The following is an 18,872-nucleotide window of genomic DNA, read 5'->3' on the forward strand; positions in this document are numbered from 1 at the left end:
TACTACTGCAATACCACCAGGAATACTACTGCAATACTACTGAAGTACCACCAGGAACAACTACTGCAATACTGCAATACTACTGAAGTACCACCAGGAACAACTACTGCAATACTGCCATAAAGAAATACTACTGCAATACCACCAGGAATACTACTGCAATACTACTGAAGTACCACCAGGAACAACTACTGCAATACTGCAATACTACTGAAGTACCACCAGGAACAACTACTGCAATACTGCCATAATGAAATACTACTGCAATACCACCAGGAACAACTACTGCAATACTACTGCAATACTACTGCAATACCACCTGGAACTACTGCAATACTGCAATACTACTGCAATACTACTGAAGTACCACCAGGAACAACTACTGCAATACTACTGCAATACTACTGAAGTACCACCAGGAACAACTACTGCAATACTGCAATACTACTGCAATACTACTGAAGTACCACCAGGAACAACTACTGAAATACTGCAATACTACAGCAATACTACTGAAGTACCACCAGGAACAACTACTGCAATACTGCAATACTACTGCAATACCACCAGGAACAACTACTGCAATACTGCAATACTACTGCAATACCGCCAGGAATAACTACTGCAATACTGCAATACTACTGCAATACCACCAGGAACAACTATTGAAATACTACTACAATACTACTGCAATACCACTGCAATAACACCAGGAACACACTACTGCAATACTACTGCAATACTACTGCAATACCACCAGGAACAACTACTGCAATACTGCAATACTACTGCAATACCACCAGGAACAACTACTGCAATACTACTGAAGTACCACCAGGAACACACTACTGCAATACTACTGCAATACTACTGCAATACCACCAGGAACACATTACTGCAATACTACTGCAATACCACCAGGAATACTACTGCAATACTACTGAAGTACCACCAGGAACAACTACTGCAATACTGCCATAATGAAATACTACTGCAATACCACCAGGAACACACTACTGCAATACTACTGCAATACCACCTGGAACTACTGCAATACTACCAGGAACAACTACTGCAATACTGCAATACCGCCAGGAATAACTACTGCAATACTACCAGGAACACACTACTGCAATACTACTGCAATACCACCAGGAACAACTACTGCAATACTGCAATACTACTGAAGTACCACCAGGAACAACTACTGCAATACTACTGCAATACTACTGCAATACTACTGAAGTACCACCAGGAACAACTACTGCAATACTGCAATACTACTGCAATACTACTCAAGTACCACCAGGAACAACTACTGCAATACTGCTGCAATACTACTGAAGTACCACCAGGAACAACTACTGCAATACTACTGCAATACTACTGAAGTACCACCAGGAACAACTACTGCAATACTGCAATACTACTGCAATACTACTGAAGTACCACCAGGAACAACTACTGCAATACTGCAATACTACTGCAATACTACTGCAATACTACTGAAGTACCACCAGGAACACACTACTGCAATACTACTGCAATACCACCAGGAATACTACTGCAATACTACTGAAGTACCACCAGGAACAACTACTGCAATACTGCAATACTACTGAAGTACCACCAGGAACAACTACTGCAATACTGCAATACTACTGAAGTACCACCAGGAACAACTACTGCAATACTACTGCAATACTACTGCAATACCACCAGGAACACACTACTGCAATACTACTGCAATACCACCAGGAACACACTACTGCAATACTACTGCAATACCACCAGGAATACTACTGCAATACTACTGAAGTACCACCAGGAACAACTACTGCAATACTACTGAAGTACCACCAGGAACAACTACTGCAATACTGCCATAAAGAAATACTACTGCAATACCACCAGGAACAACTACTGCAATACTACTGCAATACTACTGCAATACCACCAGGAATACTACTGCAATACTACTGAAGTACCACCAGGAACAACTACTGCAATACTGCAATACTACTGAAGTACCACCAGGAACAACTACTGCAATACTGCAATACTACTGAAGTACCACCAGGAACAACTACTGCAATACTACAGCAATACTACTGAAGTACCACCAGGAACAACTACTGCAATACTGCAATACTACTGAAGTACCACCAGGAACAACTACTGCAATACTGCAATACTACTGCAATACCACCAGGAACACACTACTGCAATACTACTGCAATACCACCAGGAACACACTACTGCAATACTACTGCAATACCACCAGGAATACTACTGCAATACTACTGAAGTACCACCAGGAACAACTACTGCAATACTACTGAAATACCACCAGGAACAACTACTGCAATACTGCCATAAAGAAATACTACTGCAATACCACCAGGAACAACTACTGCAATACTACTGCAATACTACTGCAATACCACCAGGAACACACTACTGCAATACTACTGCAATACCACCTGGAACTACTGCAATACTGCAATACTACTGCAATACTACTGAAGTACCACCAGGAACAACTACTGCAATACTGCAATACTACTGAAGTACCACCAGGAACAACTACTGCAATACTGCAATACTACTGCAATACTACTGAAGTACCACCAGGAACAACTACTGCAATACTGCAATACTACTGCAATACTACTGCAATACCACCAGTAACACACTACTGCAATACTACTGAAGTACCACCAGGAACAACTACTACAATACTGCAATACTACTGCAATACCACCAGGAACACACTACTGCAATACTACTGCAATACCACCAGGAACACACTACTGCAATACTACTGAAGTACCACCAGGAACAACTACTACAATACTGCAATACTACTGCAATACCACCAGGAACACACTACTGCAATACTACTGCAATACCACCAGGAACAACTACTGCAATACTGCAATACTACTGAAGTACCACCAGGAACAACTACTGCAATACTACTGCAATACTACTGCAATACCACCAGGAACACACTACTGCAATACTACTGCAATACCACCAGGAATACTACTGCAATACTACTGAAGTACCACCAGGAACAACTACTGCAATACTGCAATACTACTGAAGTACCACCAGGAACAACTACTGCAATACTGCCATAAAGAAATACTACTGCAATACCACCAGGAATACTACTGCAATACTACTGAAGTACCACCAGGAACAACTACTGCAATACTGCAATACTACTGAAGTACCACCAGGAACAACTACTGCAATACTGCCATAATGAAATACTACTGCAATACCACCAGGAACAACTACTGCAATACTACTGCAATACTACTGCAATACCACCAGGAACACACTACTGCAATACTACTGCAATACCACCTGGAACTACTGCAATACTACTGCAATACTACTGAAGTACCACCAGGAACAACTACTGCAATACTACTGCAATACTACTGAAGTACCACCAGGAACAACTACTGCAATACTGCAATACTACTGCAATACTACTGAAGTACCACCAGGAACAACTACTGAAATACTGCAATACTACAGCAATACTACTGAAGTACCACCAGGAACAACTACTGCAATACTGCAATACTACTGCAATACTACTGCAATACCACCAGGAACAACTACTGCAATACTGCAATACTACTGCAATACCGCCAGGAATAACTACTGCAATACTGCAATACTACTGCAATACCACCAGGAACAACTATTGAAATACTACTACAATACTACTGCAATACCACTGCAATAACACCAGGAACACACTACTGCAATACTACTGCAATACTACTGCAATACCACCAGGAACAACTACTGCAATACTGCAATACTACTGCAATACCACCAGGAACAACTACTGCAATACTACTGAAGTACCACCAGGAACACACTACTGCAATACTACTGCAATACTACTGCAATACCACCAGGAACACATTACTGCAATACTACTGCAATACCACCAGGAATACTACTGCAATACTACTGAAGTACCACCAGGAACAACTACTGCAATACTGCCATAATGAAATACTACTGCAATACCACCAGGAACACACTACGGCAAGTTCCCCTGCTTCCGAAGAGTGCACACGCTTTTTCGCTCGCTCCGCTTGCTATCGCTGCTTTCCTTATTTATTTTGCTTTTTAATCAGTTTTTGTCTTCCAAACATTTTTGCTTTAGACTTTTTCAAGTAAACCAAGGATTTTAAGAACATTTTTCCAGTTTTAACGACATATCTGACGCCAGCGACATGTCCGGGAGAAGAAGTGAGAAAGACTGTGAACGCTGTCGGAAATATCAACAAGAAATTAATGAGCTGAAAACACGGATATTTGTTTTGGAATCTGAAAAAGTTCTTCACGATATCATTCCTGTGTCAACCGACGGTAAGAAGAGCACACTTTTTACAAGAAAAACTGCTACTTTCAACCTAAACCGCAGTGACTCTGTGTCGTTTCCAAAACTGTCTAAAAACCAGAAAGACCAGGCTGTTTCTGGAACAAACTTGGAGCAAAGCCTAAACGATACAAAGATAACGTGAAGTCACCTAAAATACAGCTCACCAACAGATTTTTACCACTTTCAGAGATGGAATTAAATGAAAAAAGGAAAGATGACGTGGCCAAAATACAGCGAGAAGGATCTGTGCCAGGAGCCAAGGTCATTGTTTTAGTTGGGGACGGCGCGATAAGTCACGTGACGCATGAAAAGATAAACACACATTCTTTTCCAAGCGCCACTGTTTCTGAGATAACGTCACTCCTTCCAAATATTATGGCTAAGCATGGAGGAGCTAAACAGCTGATTGTGCACGTGGGTGCAGTGGACATGCGGCGGGAACAGACTGAAGTTTTGAAAAAAGACTTCTTGAAGTTATTCGACGTGCTTGATAAAATGGAAATCAAAACATTCATAAGTGTACCTCTTCCAAACATCGACAGGAGGATAAACAAGTTTAGCCGGCTTCTTCAGCTGAACACATGGCTGTCCAAAGAGTGTCCCCCAAGAGGACTACACTACATTGAGAACTTCTATCTATTCTGGAAACGAGAGGACCTGTTTAAGAGAAATGGCCCCCACCTATGCAGAGGTGGAGTGAGGGTGCTGACAGAGAACCTGCTCCACGCTCTGAGGCATTGGACTGGGCCTGGACAGGGTCCTGAGCAGATAGTTAGAGAAGAGAGGAATGAGAGAAGAATTCCTGCTCCATCAGCCAGAGACCGAGCCAATGTTTCAACATCAAAAGCACCACAACCTCAGCCTCCACCAAAGGATTCATCAGCAGCTGCTCCACCACCACCAGCAAAGGATTCAGCTCCAGCTGCTCCACATTCACCTCCACCGCCTCCAGCAAAGGAACAATCTTCATCGCCCCTGCCTTCAGACCATCCCTGGGTTCCCCCTGCAACATCTACTCCCACTAAAGATTCTTCATTCTCCTTCTCATCTCCACTCTCACCCATGGGCCTTCCCAGCCATTTTGAAAGTCTGATCAAATCAGGCATTAAGATGGCTCCACTCACGCCCAATATAGCAAGGGCTATGTCAATACTTATCAACTCTTCCCTGCACAAGCCGACTACACCAACAACAGCCCCACCACCCATCCCCCCTCGCCTTTCACCTGGTATCTCCCATAGCTAGGATGCACTGGGTCTCAGCGTTGCCGGGACTTATTGTCACATTAAAAATCAAACCAACCCGGGGCCCTATGTAAAAAGAGCCCCCCCTAGTGCTATTTCTGTAGTCACATCATCACAGAGATGGAAAAACAAAATGCGAGTCAGGCCCAATCTGAGAAATGTGATTCATATTCCCTGTGAAAAGATAAAGCCCAGTCCCACTGAAACTAGTCTGAAACTTGCTGTGCTAAATGTCAGATCCTTATGTAACAAATCTCTCTTAATTAATAATTTTATTTCTTCTTATAATCTTGATTTTATGTTTTTAACTGAAACATGGCTCGACAAAAACACAGGAAATGTAGTTCTGATAGAATCTGCTCCACCCAACTTTAAGTTTGAATCTGAAACACGAGAAAACAAAAAAGGGGGTGGAGTCTGTGCTGTCTTTAGAGATGAAATAATTACCCGCAGGTTGTCTTTTGGGGTGTTTTCATCATTTGAGTATGTATCCTTTAAAATGGAGCTAAAACGGTCTCCATCCATTCTCTTCATTGTTTTATACAAGCCTCCCCAGCACTGCCAAAGTTTTATTGATGATTTTACTGAGATGCTTTCAGTCATATGCACAGAATTTGATGGTTTGGTCATTACAGGTGATTTCAATGTGCATGTTGATAATATTTGTGACAGAAACGCTCTCAATACCACCAGGAACAACTACTGCAATACTGCAATACTACTGAAGTACCACCAGGAACAACTACTGCAATACTGCAATACTACTGCAATACTACTGAAGTACCACCAGGAACAACTACTGCAATACTGCTGCAATACTACTGAAGTACCACCAGGAACAACTACTGCAATACTACTGCAATACTACTGAAGTACCACCAGGAACAACTACTGCAATACTGCAATACTACTGCAATACTACTGAAGTACCACCAGGAACAACTACTGCAATACTGCAATACTACTGCAATACTACTGCAATACCACCAGGAACAACTACTGCAATACTGCAATACTACTGAAGTACCACCAGGAACAACTACTGCAATACTGCAATACTACTGCAATACTACTGAAGTACCACCAGGAACAACTACTGCAATACTGCAATACTACTGCAATACTACTGAAGTACCACCAGGAACAACTACTGCAATACTGCTGCAATACTACTGAAGTACCACCAGGAACAACTACTGCAATACTACTGCAATACTACTGAAGTACCACCAGGAACAACTACTGCAATACTGCAATACTACTGCAATACTACTGAAGTACCACCAGGAACAACTACTGCAATACTGCAATACTACTACAATACTACTGCAATACCACTGCAATAACACCAGGAACACACTACTGCAATACTACTGCAATACCACCAGGAACAACTACTGCAATACTGCAATACTACTGCAATACCGCCAGGAATAACTACTGCAATACTGCAATACTACTGTAATACCACCAGGAACAACTATTGAAATACTACTACAATACTACTGCAATACCACTGCAATAACACCAGGAACACACTACTGCAATACTACTGCAATACTACTGCAATACCACCAGGAACAACTACTGCAATACTGCAATACTACTGCAATACCACCAGGAACAACTACTGCAATACTACGGCAATACCACCAGGAACAAATACTGCAATACTGCAATACTGCAATACTACTGCAATACCACCAGGAACAACCACTGCAATACTGCAATACTACTGAAGTACCACCAGGAACAACCACTGCAATACTGCAATACTACTGAAGTACCACCAGGAACAACTACTGCAATACTACTGAAGTACCACCAGGAACAACTACTGCAATACTGCTGCAATACTACTGAAGTACCACCAGGAACAACTACTGCAATACTACTGCAATACTACTGAAGTACCACCAGGAACAACTACTGCAATACTGCAATACTACTGCAATACTACTGAAGTACCACCAGGAACAACTACTGCAATACTGCAATACTACTGCAATACTACTGCAATACCACCAGGAACAACTACTGCAATACTGCAATACTACTGAAGTACCACCAGGAACAACTACTGCAATACTGCAATACTACTGCAATACTACTGAAGTACCACCAGGAACAACTACTGCAATACTGCAATACTGCTGCAATACTACTGAAGTACCACCAGGAACAACTACTGCAATACTACTGCAATACTACTGAAGTACCACCAGGAACAACTACTGCAATACTGCAATACTACTGCAATACTACTGAAGTACCACCAGGAACAACTACTGCAATACTGCAATACTACTACAATACTACTGCAATACCACTGCAATAACACCAGGAACACACTACTGCAATACTACTGCAATACTACTGCAATACCACCAGGAACAACTACTGCAATACTGCAATACTACTGCAATACCGCCAGGAATAACTACTGCAATACTGCAATACTACTGTAATACCACCAGGAACAACTATTGAAATACTACTACAATACTACTGCAATACCACTGCAATAACACCAGGAACACACTACTGCAATACTACTGCAATACTACTGCAATACCACCAGGAACAACTACTGCAATACTGCAATACTACTGCAATACCACCAGGAACAACTACTGCAATACTACGGCAATACCACCAGGAACAAATACTGCAATACTGCAATACTGCAATACTACTGCAATACCACCAGGAACAACCACTGCAATACTGCAATACTACTGAAGTACCACCAGGAACAACCACTGCAATACTGCAATACTACTGAAGTACCACCAGGAACAACTACTGCAATACTACTGAAGTACCACCAGGAACAACTACTGCAATACTACTGAAGTACCACCAGGAACAACTACTGCAATACTACTGCAATACTACTGCAATACCACCAGGAACAACATGCATAGTGATTAGAGTTCTGTTTTGACACCTGAGGCCTCCTGCTGCTGGGCCTCTACAGCTGAGGCCTCCTGCTGCTGGGCCTCTACACCTGAGGCCTCCTGCTGCTGGGCCTCTACAGCTGAGGCCTCCTGCTGCTGGGCCTCTACAGCTGAGGCCTCCTGCTGCTGGGCCTCTACAGCTGAGGCCTCCTGCTGCTGGGCCTCTACAGCTGAGGCCTCCTGCTGCTGGGCCTCTACACCTGAGGCCTCCTGCTGCTGGGCCTCTACAGCTGAGGCCTCCTACAGCTGAGGCCTCCTGCTGCTGGGCCTCTACACCTGAGGCCTCCTGCTGCTGGGCCTCTACAGCTGAGGCCTCCTGCTGCTGGGCCTCTACACCTGAGGCCTCCTGCTGCTGGGCCTCTACACCTGAGGCCTCCTGCTGCTGGGCCTCTACAGCTGAGGCCTCCTGCTGCTGGGCCTCTACAGCTGAGGCCTCCTGCTGCTGGGCCTCTACAGCTGAGGCCTCCTGCTGCTGGGCCTCTACAGCTGAGGCCTCCTGCTGCTGGGCCTCTACACCTGAGGCCTCCTGCTGCTGGGCCTCTACAGCTGAGGCCTCCTACAGCTGAGGCCTCCTGCTGCTGGGCCTCTACACCTGAGGCCTCCTGCTGCTGGGCCTCTACAGCTGAGGCCTCCTGCTGCTGGGCCTCTACACCTGAGGCCTCCTGCTGCTGGGCCTCTACACCTGAGGCCTCCTGCTGCTGGGCCTCTACAGCTGAGGCCTCCTGCTGCTGGGCCTCTACAGCTGAGGCCTCCTGCTGCTGGGCCTCTACAGCTGAGGCCTCCTGCTGCTGGGCCTCTACACCTGAGGCCTCCTGCTGCTGGGCCTCTACACCTGAGGCCTCCTGCTGCTGGGCCTCTACACCTGAGGCCTCCTGCTGCTGGGCCTCTACAGCTGAGGCCTCCTGCTGCTGGGCCTCTACAGCTGAGGCCTCCTGCTGCTGGGCCTCTACACCTGAGGCCTCCTGCTGCTGGGCCTCTACAGCTGAGGCCTCCTGCTGCTGGGCCTCTACAGCTGAGGCCTCCTGCTGCTGGGCCTCTACAGCTGAGGCCTCCTACAGCTGAGGCCTCCTGCTGCTGGGCCTCTACAGCTGAGGCCTCCTGCTGCTGGGCCTCAATAGTTAAACTCTAACACTGTGGGACGTCTTACAATCCCAGGTGAAATAAAGAATAAATAAGGTAATATAGCGTTCTGGTTCCTGATCCCATTGTCCCGTGTGGATGCTGTAGATTGCTGTAGGATGTTGTTTGGCTCTAATCTGTTGTTGTGGCGTTTTGGGACTCGTCCCATGGTTTGGACCGTCCTTAATCTCCTCTAATCTAATAACATTCTAATTCTGACTTTGATAAAAAATAAGAATCTAATAAAAGAATAAAGGCCATGGCGACCTGGTTTAAACTGTGACCCGTCTTACTTCCAGGGGGATCGGGGATGTGTGCTTCTTTAGCCTGTAACCTTTAGCCTGTAGCCTTTAGCCTTTAGCATTCAGCCTGTAGCCTGTAGCCTGTAGCCTGAACCCTGAAGCCTGTGGCCTTTAGCCTGTAGCATTCAGCCTGTAGCCTTTAGCCTGAAGCCTGAAGCCTTTAGCCTGTAGCCTTTAGCCTGTAGCCTTAAGCATTTAGCATTCAGCCTGTAGCCTGTAGCATTCAGCCTGTAGCCTGTAGCCTTTAGCCTGAAGCCTTTAGCCTGTAGCCTTTAGCATTCAGCCTGTAGCCTTTAGCCTGTAGCCTGTAGCCTGAAGCCTTAAGCCTGTAGCATTTAGCATTCAGCCTGTAGCCTTTAGCCTGTAGCCTTAAGCCTGTAGCATTTAGCATTCAGCCTGTAGCCTTTAGCCTGAAGCCTTTAGCCTGTAGCCTTTAGCCTGTAGCCTTCAGCCTGTAGCATTCAGCCTGTAGCCTTCAGCATTCAGCCTGTAGCCTTTAGCAGCCTGTAGGCTTTAGCCTTTAGCATTCAGCCTGTAGCCTTTAACCTTTAGCATTCAGCCTTTAGCCTGTAGCCTTTGACCTCTAGCCTTTAGCAGCCTGTAGCCTTTAACCTTTAGCATTTAGCCTTTAGCATTCAGCCTTTAGCCTTTAACCTTTAGCATTCAGCCTTTAGCCTGTAGCCTTTGGCCTGTAGCCTTTAGCAGCCTGTAGCCTGTAGCCTTTAGCATTCAGCCTTTAGCCTGTAGCCTTTAACCTTTAGCATTCAGTCTTTAGCCTGTAACCTTTAGCCTGTAGCCTTTAGCCTGTAGCCTTTGGCCTGTAGCCTTTGACCTGTAGCCTTTAGCATTCAGCCTTTAGCATTCAGCCTTTAGCATTCAGCCTTTAGCTTTTAACCTTTAGCATTCAGCCTTTAGCCTGTAACCTTTAGCCTGTAACCGTTAGCCTGTAGCCTTTGGCCTGTAGCTTTTGGCCGGTAGCCTTTGGCCTGTAGCCTTTGACCTGTAGCCTTTGACCTGTAGCCTTTGACCTGTAGCCTTTAGCATTCAGCCTTTAGCATTCAGCCTTTAGCATTCAGCCTTTAGCCTGTAACCTTTAGCCTGTAACCGTTAGCCTGTAGCCTTTGGCCTGTAGCTTTTGGCCGGTAGCATTTGGCCTGTAGCCTTTGACCTGTAGCCTTTAGCATTCAGCCTTTAGCCTGTAGCCTTTAGCTTTTAACCTTTAGCATTCAGTCTTTGGCCTGTAGCTTTTGACCTGTAGCCTTTAGCATTCAGTCTTTGGCCTGTAGCCTTTGGCCTGTAGCCTTTAGCCTGTAGCTTTTAGCAGCCTTTAGCCTTTAGCAGCCTGTAGCCTGTGGCCTTTAGCCTGTGGTCTTTAGCAGCCTGTGGTCTTGAGCAGCCTGTAGCCTTTAATAATAATAATAATAATAATAATAATAATAATAACTTTTATTTATATAGCGCTTTTCAGTGACCCAAAGACGCTGAACATATATTAAAAAAAAAAAGGGGGGGGGGTATTTACAGACACGTACAATACACATTAATATACAGATAAAATGAACAAGACAGAAGAAGTAGAGAGAAAAAGATGGGGATGTAACAGGGGGTAGAAGAGTAGGCAATGGGGTAGAGGAGGCTAGGGGTAGGGGAGGTCATAGGCTTGGGTGAAGAGGTATGTTTTTAGGCGGGATTTGAATGTTGTGAGTGAGGGAGAGTGGGACAGGTTGGGGGAGGGAGTTCCAGAGTCGGGGTGCTGTTCGGGAGAATGCTCTGTCGCCAAAAGTTTTGAGTCGGGATGTTGGTGCAGTCAGGGTGAGAGAGGAGGAGGATCGGAGAGCTCGGGTGGGGCGGTGGGGGATGAGGAGGTCAGACAGGTAGGGGGGGGCAAGGTGGTGAAGAGCTTTGAAGGTGAGGAGGAGTATTTTAAAGTTTATGCGCTGCTTGATGGGGAGAGAGTGGAGAGAGCGGAGAACGGGAGTGATGTGATCACGGGACCGGGTGTGGGTGAGGAGGAGGGTGTGGGTGAGGAGGCGGGTGTGGGTGAGGAGGAGGGTGTGGGTGAGGAGGAGGGTGTGGGTGAGGAGGCGGGTGTGGGTGAGGAGGAGGGTGTGGGTGAGGAGGCGGGTGTGGGTGAGGAGGCGGGTGTGGGTGAGGAGGCGGGTGTGGGTGAGGAGGAGGGTGTGGGTGAGGAGGAGGGTGTGGGTGAGGAGGCGGGTGTGGGTGAGGAGGGTGTGGGTGAGGAGGCGGGTGTGGGTGAGGAGGCGGGTGTGGGTGAGGAGGCGGGTGTGGGTGAGGAGGCGGGCAGCGGAGTTTTGGACCATTTGGAGTCTGTGGAGGGAATGGGAGGAGATGCCAGTGAGGAGGGAGTTGCAGTAGTCGAGGCGGGAGGAGATGAAGGCATGGATGAGGGATTCAGCAGCGGGGAGGGTGAGGCAGTGTCGGATTTTGGCGATGCGGCGGAGGTGGAAGTATGAGGTCTTGACGATGTGGCTGACATGGGGAGTGAAGGAGAGGGTGGGGTCCATGATGACACCGAGATTGCGTACCAGGGTAGAGGGGGTGAAGGTCGAGGTGTCGATGCTGAGTGAGAAGGGACCAGTTTTATTGAGAGTGGATTTGGTGCCAATGAGGAGGAGCTCTGTTTTGTCACTGTTCAGTTTGAGGAAGTTGAGAGTGAGCCATGATTTTATTGTAGAGATGCAGGTTTCGATGTGGCTGAGGGGAGGGTTTTGGGTGGATTTGGTGGTGAGGTATATCTGGGTGTCGTCAGCGTAGCAGTGAAAGTCCAGGTTGAGTTGGCGGAGGATGTGACCAAGGGGGAAGATGTAGCAGATGAAGAGGAGGGGGCCGAGGACTGAGCCCTGGCGGACCCCCTGCGTTACTGGGGAGAGGGTGGATGAGTGACCGGAGAGGGAAATGAACTCTTGCCTGTTGGTGAGGTAGGATGTGAGCCAGTCGAGTGCAGAGCCCTCAACACCCAGTTGGCGCAGCCTTTGTAGGAGGATGGAATGGTTTATAGTGTCAAAGGCTGCGCTGAGGTCTAGTAGTAACAGGATGTTGAGGGCCCCGGAGTCTGCAGAGGTGAGGAGATCGTTGAGTACTTTGACCAGGGCTGTTTCAGTGCTGTGAAGTGGGCGGAGCCAGATTGGAGGGGTTCATAGAGGTTGTTTGACTGGAGGTGGGTGTGAAGTTGGGCGGCGACGATGCGTTCCAGCGTTTTTGAGAGGAACGGCAGGTTGGAGATGGGGCGGTAGTTGGAGAGGTTGGCGGAGTCTAGGGTGGGTTTTTTGAGGATGGGGGTGATGGAAGCCAGTTTGTAAATGGAAGGAACATGGCCGAGGGATAAAGACTGGTTGAAGAGGGTGGTGAGATGGGGGATGAGAGCAGGAGGCAAGCCTGGGTTAGAGTCGTTGGGAGGGGGTCGAGAGAGCAGGTGGTGGTTTTGGAAGCGGTGATGAGGTCTATGATATGAGAGGAGTTAACAGAGGAGAAGGTGGTGAGGGGAGGGAAGGGTGGGTGGTCAGGGAGAGGGGGGGGGGGCAGGGGTGGGGGTGGTGATGGAGTTAATGGAGACGGCAGTCATGGAGCTGTTGATTTTGGAAATTTTGTCATTGAAGGCAAGGAGGAAAGAGTTGCAGAGGTCAGGGGAGGAGGGTGGAGTGATGTCCGGTGGCTGGAGCAGCTTGTTGACGGTGGAGAACAGGGTGCGAGGGCTCCGGTGGGAGCTGTTGATGAGGGTGGAGAGGTGGGCAGATTTGGCGGCTTGGAGAGCGTCACGGTAGGAGGAGATGTGTAATTTAAGAGCTTCGGCGTGGACGGTGAGGCGGGTTCTTTTGAGGAGTCGTTCGAGTTGGCGGCCAGTCTGCTTCATGGTGCGGAGTTCAGGGGTGTACCAGGGGGCGGGGTTGATGTATGAGACGGAGGAGGTTTTCCAGGGGCTACGGAGTCAAGGGAGTCGGAGAGGGTGGTGTTGAGCATGACAGCATAGTCGTCGGGGGAAGAGGGGGGAAAGCAGAGGATATGAGCTGGGAGAGCGTGAGGGGGTTGACTGACTTGATATTGCGGTAGGTGATGGTGCGTTTTTTGGGGTTGTGGGGCGAGGGTAGGGGGGCGGAGAAAAGGATGCAGAGATGATCAGAGAGTGGGAAGGGGAGGGGGTGGGGCTTAGATATGGGTAGGAGAGAGGAACAGACTAAGTCCAGAGTGTGGCCTTTGGTATGGGTGGGGAAGTCAATATGTTGGGTGAGATGGAAGCAGTCCAGGAGAGAGAGGAAGTCGGATGTCAGTGGGGCGTTGGGGCAATCAATGTGGATGTTGAAGTCACCAGTGAGTAGGAGGCGGGCAGAGAGAGAGGATGCGATGGTGAGGAGTTCAGACAATTCAGTGAGGAAAGAGGGGCGGGGCTTTGGGGGACGATAGATCAGGATAGCGGTGATAGAGTTGGGGAGGGAGAAGGCGAGGTATTCAAATGATGAGATAGATGGAAGGTTGAGGTTCAGTTCAGTGATGGATGTAGATTTTTTATGAATAACAGCAAGACCTCCCCCACGCCCGGAGAGGCGGGGTTTGGCAGTGTAAGTGTAGTTGGAGGGAGTGGCTTGGTTGAGAGCATAGAAGTCCAGGGGCTGTTGCCATGTTTCACAGAGGAGAAGCAGATCAATGTTATTGTCCAGTAGCAGTTCAGATATAACAGGTGATTTGTTGGAGAGGGAGCGGCAGTTCAGCAGTGCAAGGGAGATGTAGCCTTTAGCCTGTAGCCTTTGGCCTGTAGCAGCCTGTATCCTTTAGCCTGGAGCATTTAGCCTTTAACAGCCTGTAGCCTTTGGCAGCTTGTAGCCTGTAGCCTTTAGCATTCAGCCTTTAGCCTGTAGCCCTTAGCATTCAGCCTTTAGCATTCAGCCTTTGGCCTGTAGCCTTTAGCAGCCTGTAGCCTTTAGCAGCCTTTAGTCTTTAGCAGCCTTTAGCCTTTAGCAGCCTGTAGCCTTTAACAGCCTGTAGCCTTTAACAGCCTGTAGCCTTTAGCAGCCTTTAGCAGCCTTTAGCAGCCTTTAGCCTGTGGCCTTTGGCAGCCTTTAACCATTAGCCTGTAGCCTTTAGCCTGTAGCCTTTGGCCTGTAGCCTTTGGCCTGTAGCCTTTAGCGGCCTGTAGCCTTTAGCAGCCTGTAGCCTTTAGCAGCCTGTAGCATTTAGCCTGTAGCCTTTGGCCTTTAGCAGCCTGTAGCCTGTAGCCTTTAGCCTGTAGCCTTTAGCAGCCTGTAGCCTTTAGCAGCCTTTAGCAGCCTTTAGCCTGTAGCCTTTGGCCTTTAGCAGCCTGTAGCCTTTGGCCTGTAGCCTTTAGCAGCCTGTAGCCTGTAGCCGTTGGCCTGTAGCCTTTAGCCTTTAGCAGCCTTTAACCTGTAGCCTTTGGCAGCCTGTAGCCTTTGGCCTGTAGCCTTTAGCAGCCTTTAGCCTGTAGCCTTTGGCCTGTAGCCTTTAGCAGCCTGTAGCCTTTAGCAGCCTGTAGCCTTTAGCAGCCTTTAACCTTTAGCAGCCTGTAGCCTCTAGCAGCCTTTAGCAGCCTTTAGCAGCCTGTAGCCTTTAGCAGCCTTTAGCCTTTAGCCTGTGGCCTTTGGCAGCCTTTAGCCTGTGGCCTTTAGCCTTTGGCCTTTAGCAGCCTGTAGCCTTTGGCCTGTAGCCTTTAGCAACTTTTAGCCTGTAGCCTTTAGCCTTTGGCCTGTGGCCTTTAGCAGCCTGTAGCCTGTAGCCTTTGGCCTGTAGCCTTTAGCAGCCTGTAGCCTTTAGCAGCCTGTAGCCTTTAGCAGCCTGTAGCCTTTAGCAGCCTGTAGCCTTTGGCCTGTAGCCTTTAGCAGCCTGTAGCCTTTGGCCTGTAGCCTTTAGCAGCCTGTAGCCTTTGGCCTGTAGCCTTTAGCAGCCTGTAGCCTTTAGCAGCCTGTAGCCTTTGGTCTGTAGCCTTTAGCAGCCTGTAGCCTTTAGCAGCCTGTAGCCTTTAGCAGCCTGTACCCTTTAGCAGCCTGTAGCCTTTAGCAGCCTGTAGCCTTTAGCAGCCTGTAGCCTTTAGCAGCCTGTAGCCTTTAGCAGCCTGTAGCCTTTAGCAGCCTGTAGCCTTTAGCAGCCTGTACCCTTTAGCAGCCTGTAGCCTTTAGCAGCCTGTAGCCTTTAGCAGCCTGTAGCCTTTAGCAGCCTGTAGCCTTTAGCAGCCTGTACCCTTTAGCAGCCTGTAGCCTTTGGCCTTTGCTTTGGCTACAGGCCAAGATGTGAAAGTCTTTATTATTCTAGCACGCCACACTCAGGGATGTTGTAGCCACAGCTGCCCTGGGGCAGCCTGACAGAAGCAAGGCTGCCAATCTGCACCACTGGCCCCTCCCACCCAGGCTGCGAAATAGACGGGGGCCCGGGGCCCGTCAGTAGTCAAATCTCCGGCGGGCCCAGGGTTTGAATTAGGTGGGGCCCCCTTCCCCCTGTAACTAAATTCCTCGAAAAAAATCAAGATTTAACTAGTAATTTGGCCATATTTGGAGCATTTTCATCGCTTAAGTTTTGTTTTGACAGACATGCCCATTACGCAGTCTTCTCGCTTCTGATTGGCCAGGCGGTGTCTGTGATCTAATTTTGATGAAAGCGGGCATCTGATTGGGCGCTGCGTTCGGTCTTGTTCGGGTGTACAGTACTCGGAAATGCCTGGTCTAACTTTGCGCCAAAAGTGATAAATAGGTTGGCGGGCGTCAATCTACTCAGTCTTTTTAAAGTTGTTTGCATCAAAAGCTGCAGCCCCCCCCCCCCCCTTTGGAGTTGTTAGCATCGGGGCAATGTATATATGTTAGTAGTTTATTTTCTAGGTTGTGATTTCATATATTCCACAAGATCTCCTTGTGTCAAATGCTGTAAACAGTATTTATTTGATAAGAAACATGATTATATTGAATGAAACAGTTTTAAACATCATGATCTCTGGTTTATATGATTCAGTATTTGTGCTCTTCATATCAAATAACAGATAAAAGTACTTTAAATTGTTTTACATGCTAATAACCAGGTTTAAAACACATTTATCTTGTTCTTATGACGTCGCGATGCCGTGCGCGCTTGTGGACCCCTGAAATTGTTGGGGGGCCCCTAACTTTTTTAGGTAGGGGGCCCCCCTGGCCCCTAACTTTGAAAATCTATTTGTCAGCCTGCTCCCACCACCATCACCAACACCAACACCACCAACACCACTACCAACCATCCACTTTCACACACAGTGAGTGAAGTGCCTTGCCTAAGTTGGACCTGTGACCCTGTGGTTGGTGGGCGAGTGCTCTAACCTCTGAGCCACTGAGGCCCAGTTCTTTCCTCTAAATGAGAAGAACTAAAGCTCTGGTCACCTTCTTCTGCTCCGTCTAAAATGGACACGTTCTGATCCGACGAGAGAAACGGAGAAGATCTGAACAAGACCCGGACCTGCAGAGAGACAGAGTTAGACCTGGACCTGGACCTGGACCTGGACCCACCAGGACCAGGACCCACCAGGACCAGGACCCACCAGGACCAGGACCCACCAGGACCAGGACCCACCAAGACAAGGTTCTGGTTCAGGTTCAGGTTCAGGTTCAGGTTCAGGTTCAGGTTCAGGTTCAGGTTCAGTCCTAGTCCTAGTCCTAGTCCTAGTCCTAGTCCTAGTCCTGGTCCTAGTCCTAGTCCTGGTCCTAGTCCTGGTCCTGGTCCTGGTTCTGGTTCTGGTTTAGTCCTGGTTCAGGTTCAGACCTGGTTCTGGTTCAGTCCTGGTTCAGGTTCTGATTCAGACCTGGTCTAGGAGCCTCTGGGCCTGGTCCTCCTGCAGAAGCCTGAGTCCTGCTGTGGCCTTCAGGAAAAGTGGTGTGGATCCATGAACCTGGACCGGGACTATGGACCGGGCCAAGTCCAGGAGCTGAAGAAGACCAACCCTGCACTGAAGACGAAGAGGAGGAGGAGGAGGAGGAGGAGGAGGAGGAGGAGGAAGAGAAGAAGGAAGAGGAGGAGGAAGAGGAGGAGGAGAGAAAGAGGAAGAGGAGGAAGAAGAAGAGAAGAAGGAAGAGGAAGAAGAGAAGGAAGAGGAGGAAGAAGAGGAGGAAGAGGAAGTAGAGAAGAAGGAAGAGGAGGAAGAGGAGGAGGGAGAGGATAAAACATGAGTGTATTTGATTCATACTGATGGTGTATTTCTGCTTGAACCTGTTGGCGCCTCCAGTGGTCAGTCTGTGGAACTACAGCACACCAGGGAGCAAGATGGCTGCCGTGCTCGCTAGCACATGTTGCCACTTTAGCTTTTAGCAGCTAGCTATATCCGGTAGCTGTGTGGCCCGGAAATAGCATCAAGTGACGTGGCTCGCGTACCATGTGACCACTCGGGCCAATCAGAGCAAGACCAGAGCAGAGTGAGTAAAGAGGCGGAGCAGAGTGAGTAAAGAGGCGGAGCAGAGTGAGTAAAGAGGCGGAGCAGAGTGAGTAAAGAGGCGGAGCAGAGTGAGTAAAGAGGCGGAGCAGAGTGAGTAAAAAGAGGCGGAGCAGAGTGAGTTGTTGTTGTTGTTGTTGTTGTTTTATGGCGGTTGGCATCCAATTGTTGCATTACCGCCAGACTTTATTCCTTAGACTTTGTTGTTGTTGTTGTTGTTTTATGGCGGTTGGCATCCAAGTGTTGCATTTGTCGAGACTCTGTTGTAGTCCGTAAAAGAACTCCTTCCATTGCTTTGGTGTTACAAAGCCCATGAGGTCATGATATGTCTTTGTGACTAGAATAGTTGTTGTTGTTTCAGAGACCGACCGACTTTATTCCAGGGAGACTCTTCTTCATCTTCCTCTCCTTCTTTGACGT

At 48.0% G+C, this 18,872-nt stretch overlaps 1 protein-coding gene across 1 annotated transcript in view; it reads right to left on the bottom strand.

The window, feature by feature from the left end:
- Nucleotides 1-18,872, bottom strand: part of entpd6 (ectonucleoside triphosphate diphosphohydrolase 6) — a 47,017-nt gene that overhangs the window by 17,967 nt on the left and 10,178 nt on the right. The window contains exons 4-5 of the mRNA XM_072436873.1: nucleotides 17,829-17,972; nucleotides 17,410-17,485 (exon numbers count right to left, since the gene is read on the bottom strand). Coding sequence (XP_072292974.1) covers nucleotides 17,410-17,485; nucleotides 17,829-17,972 — 220 coding nt within the window. The remainder of the gene's footprint in view (nucleotides 1-17,409; nucleotides 17,486-17,828; nucleotides 17,973-18,872) is intronic.

The sequence above is a fragment of the Eucyclogobius newberryi genome, unplaced genomic scaffold (genome assembly GCF_026437365.1).
Source record: "Eucyclogobius newberryi isolate DKJ021-1_F unplaced genomic scaffold, fEucNew1.0.hap1 SCAF_8, whole genome shotgun sequence".
NCBI lineage: Eukaryota > Metazoa > Chordata > Actinopteri > Gobiiformes > Gobiidae > Eucyclogobius > Eucyclogobius newberryi.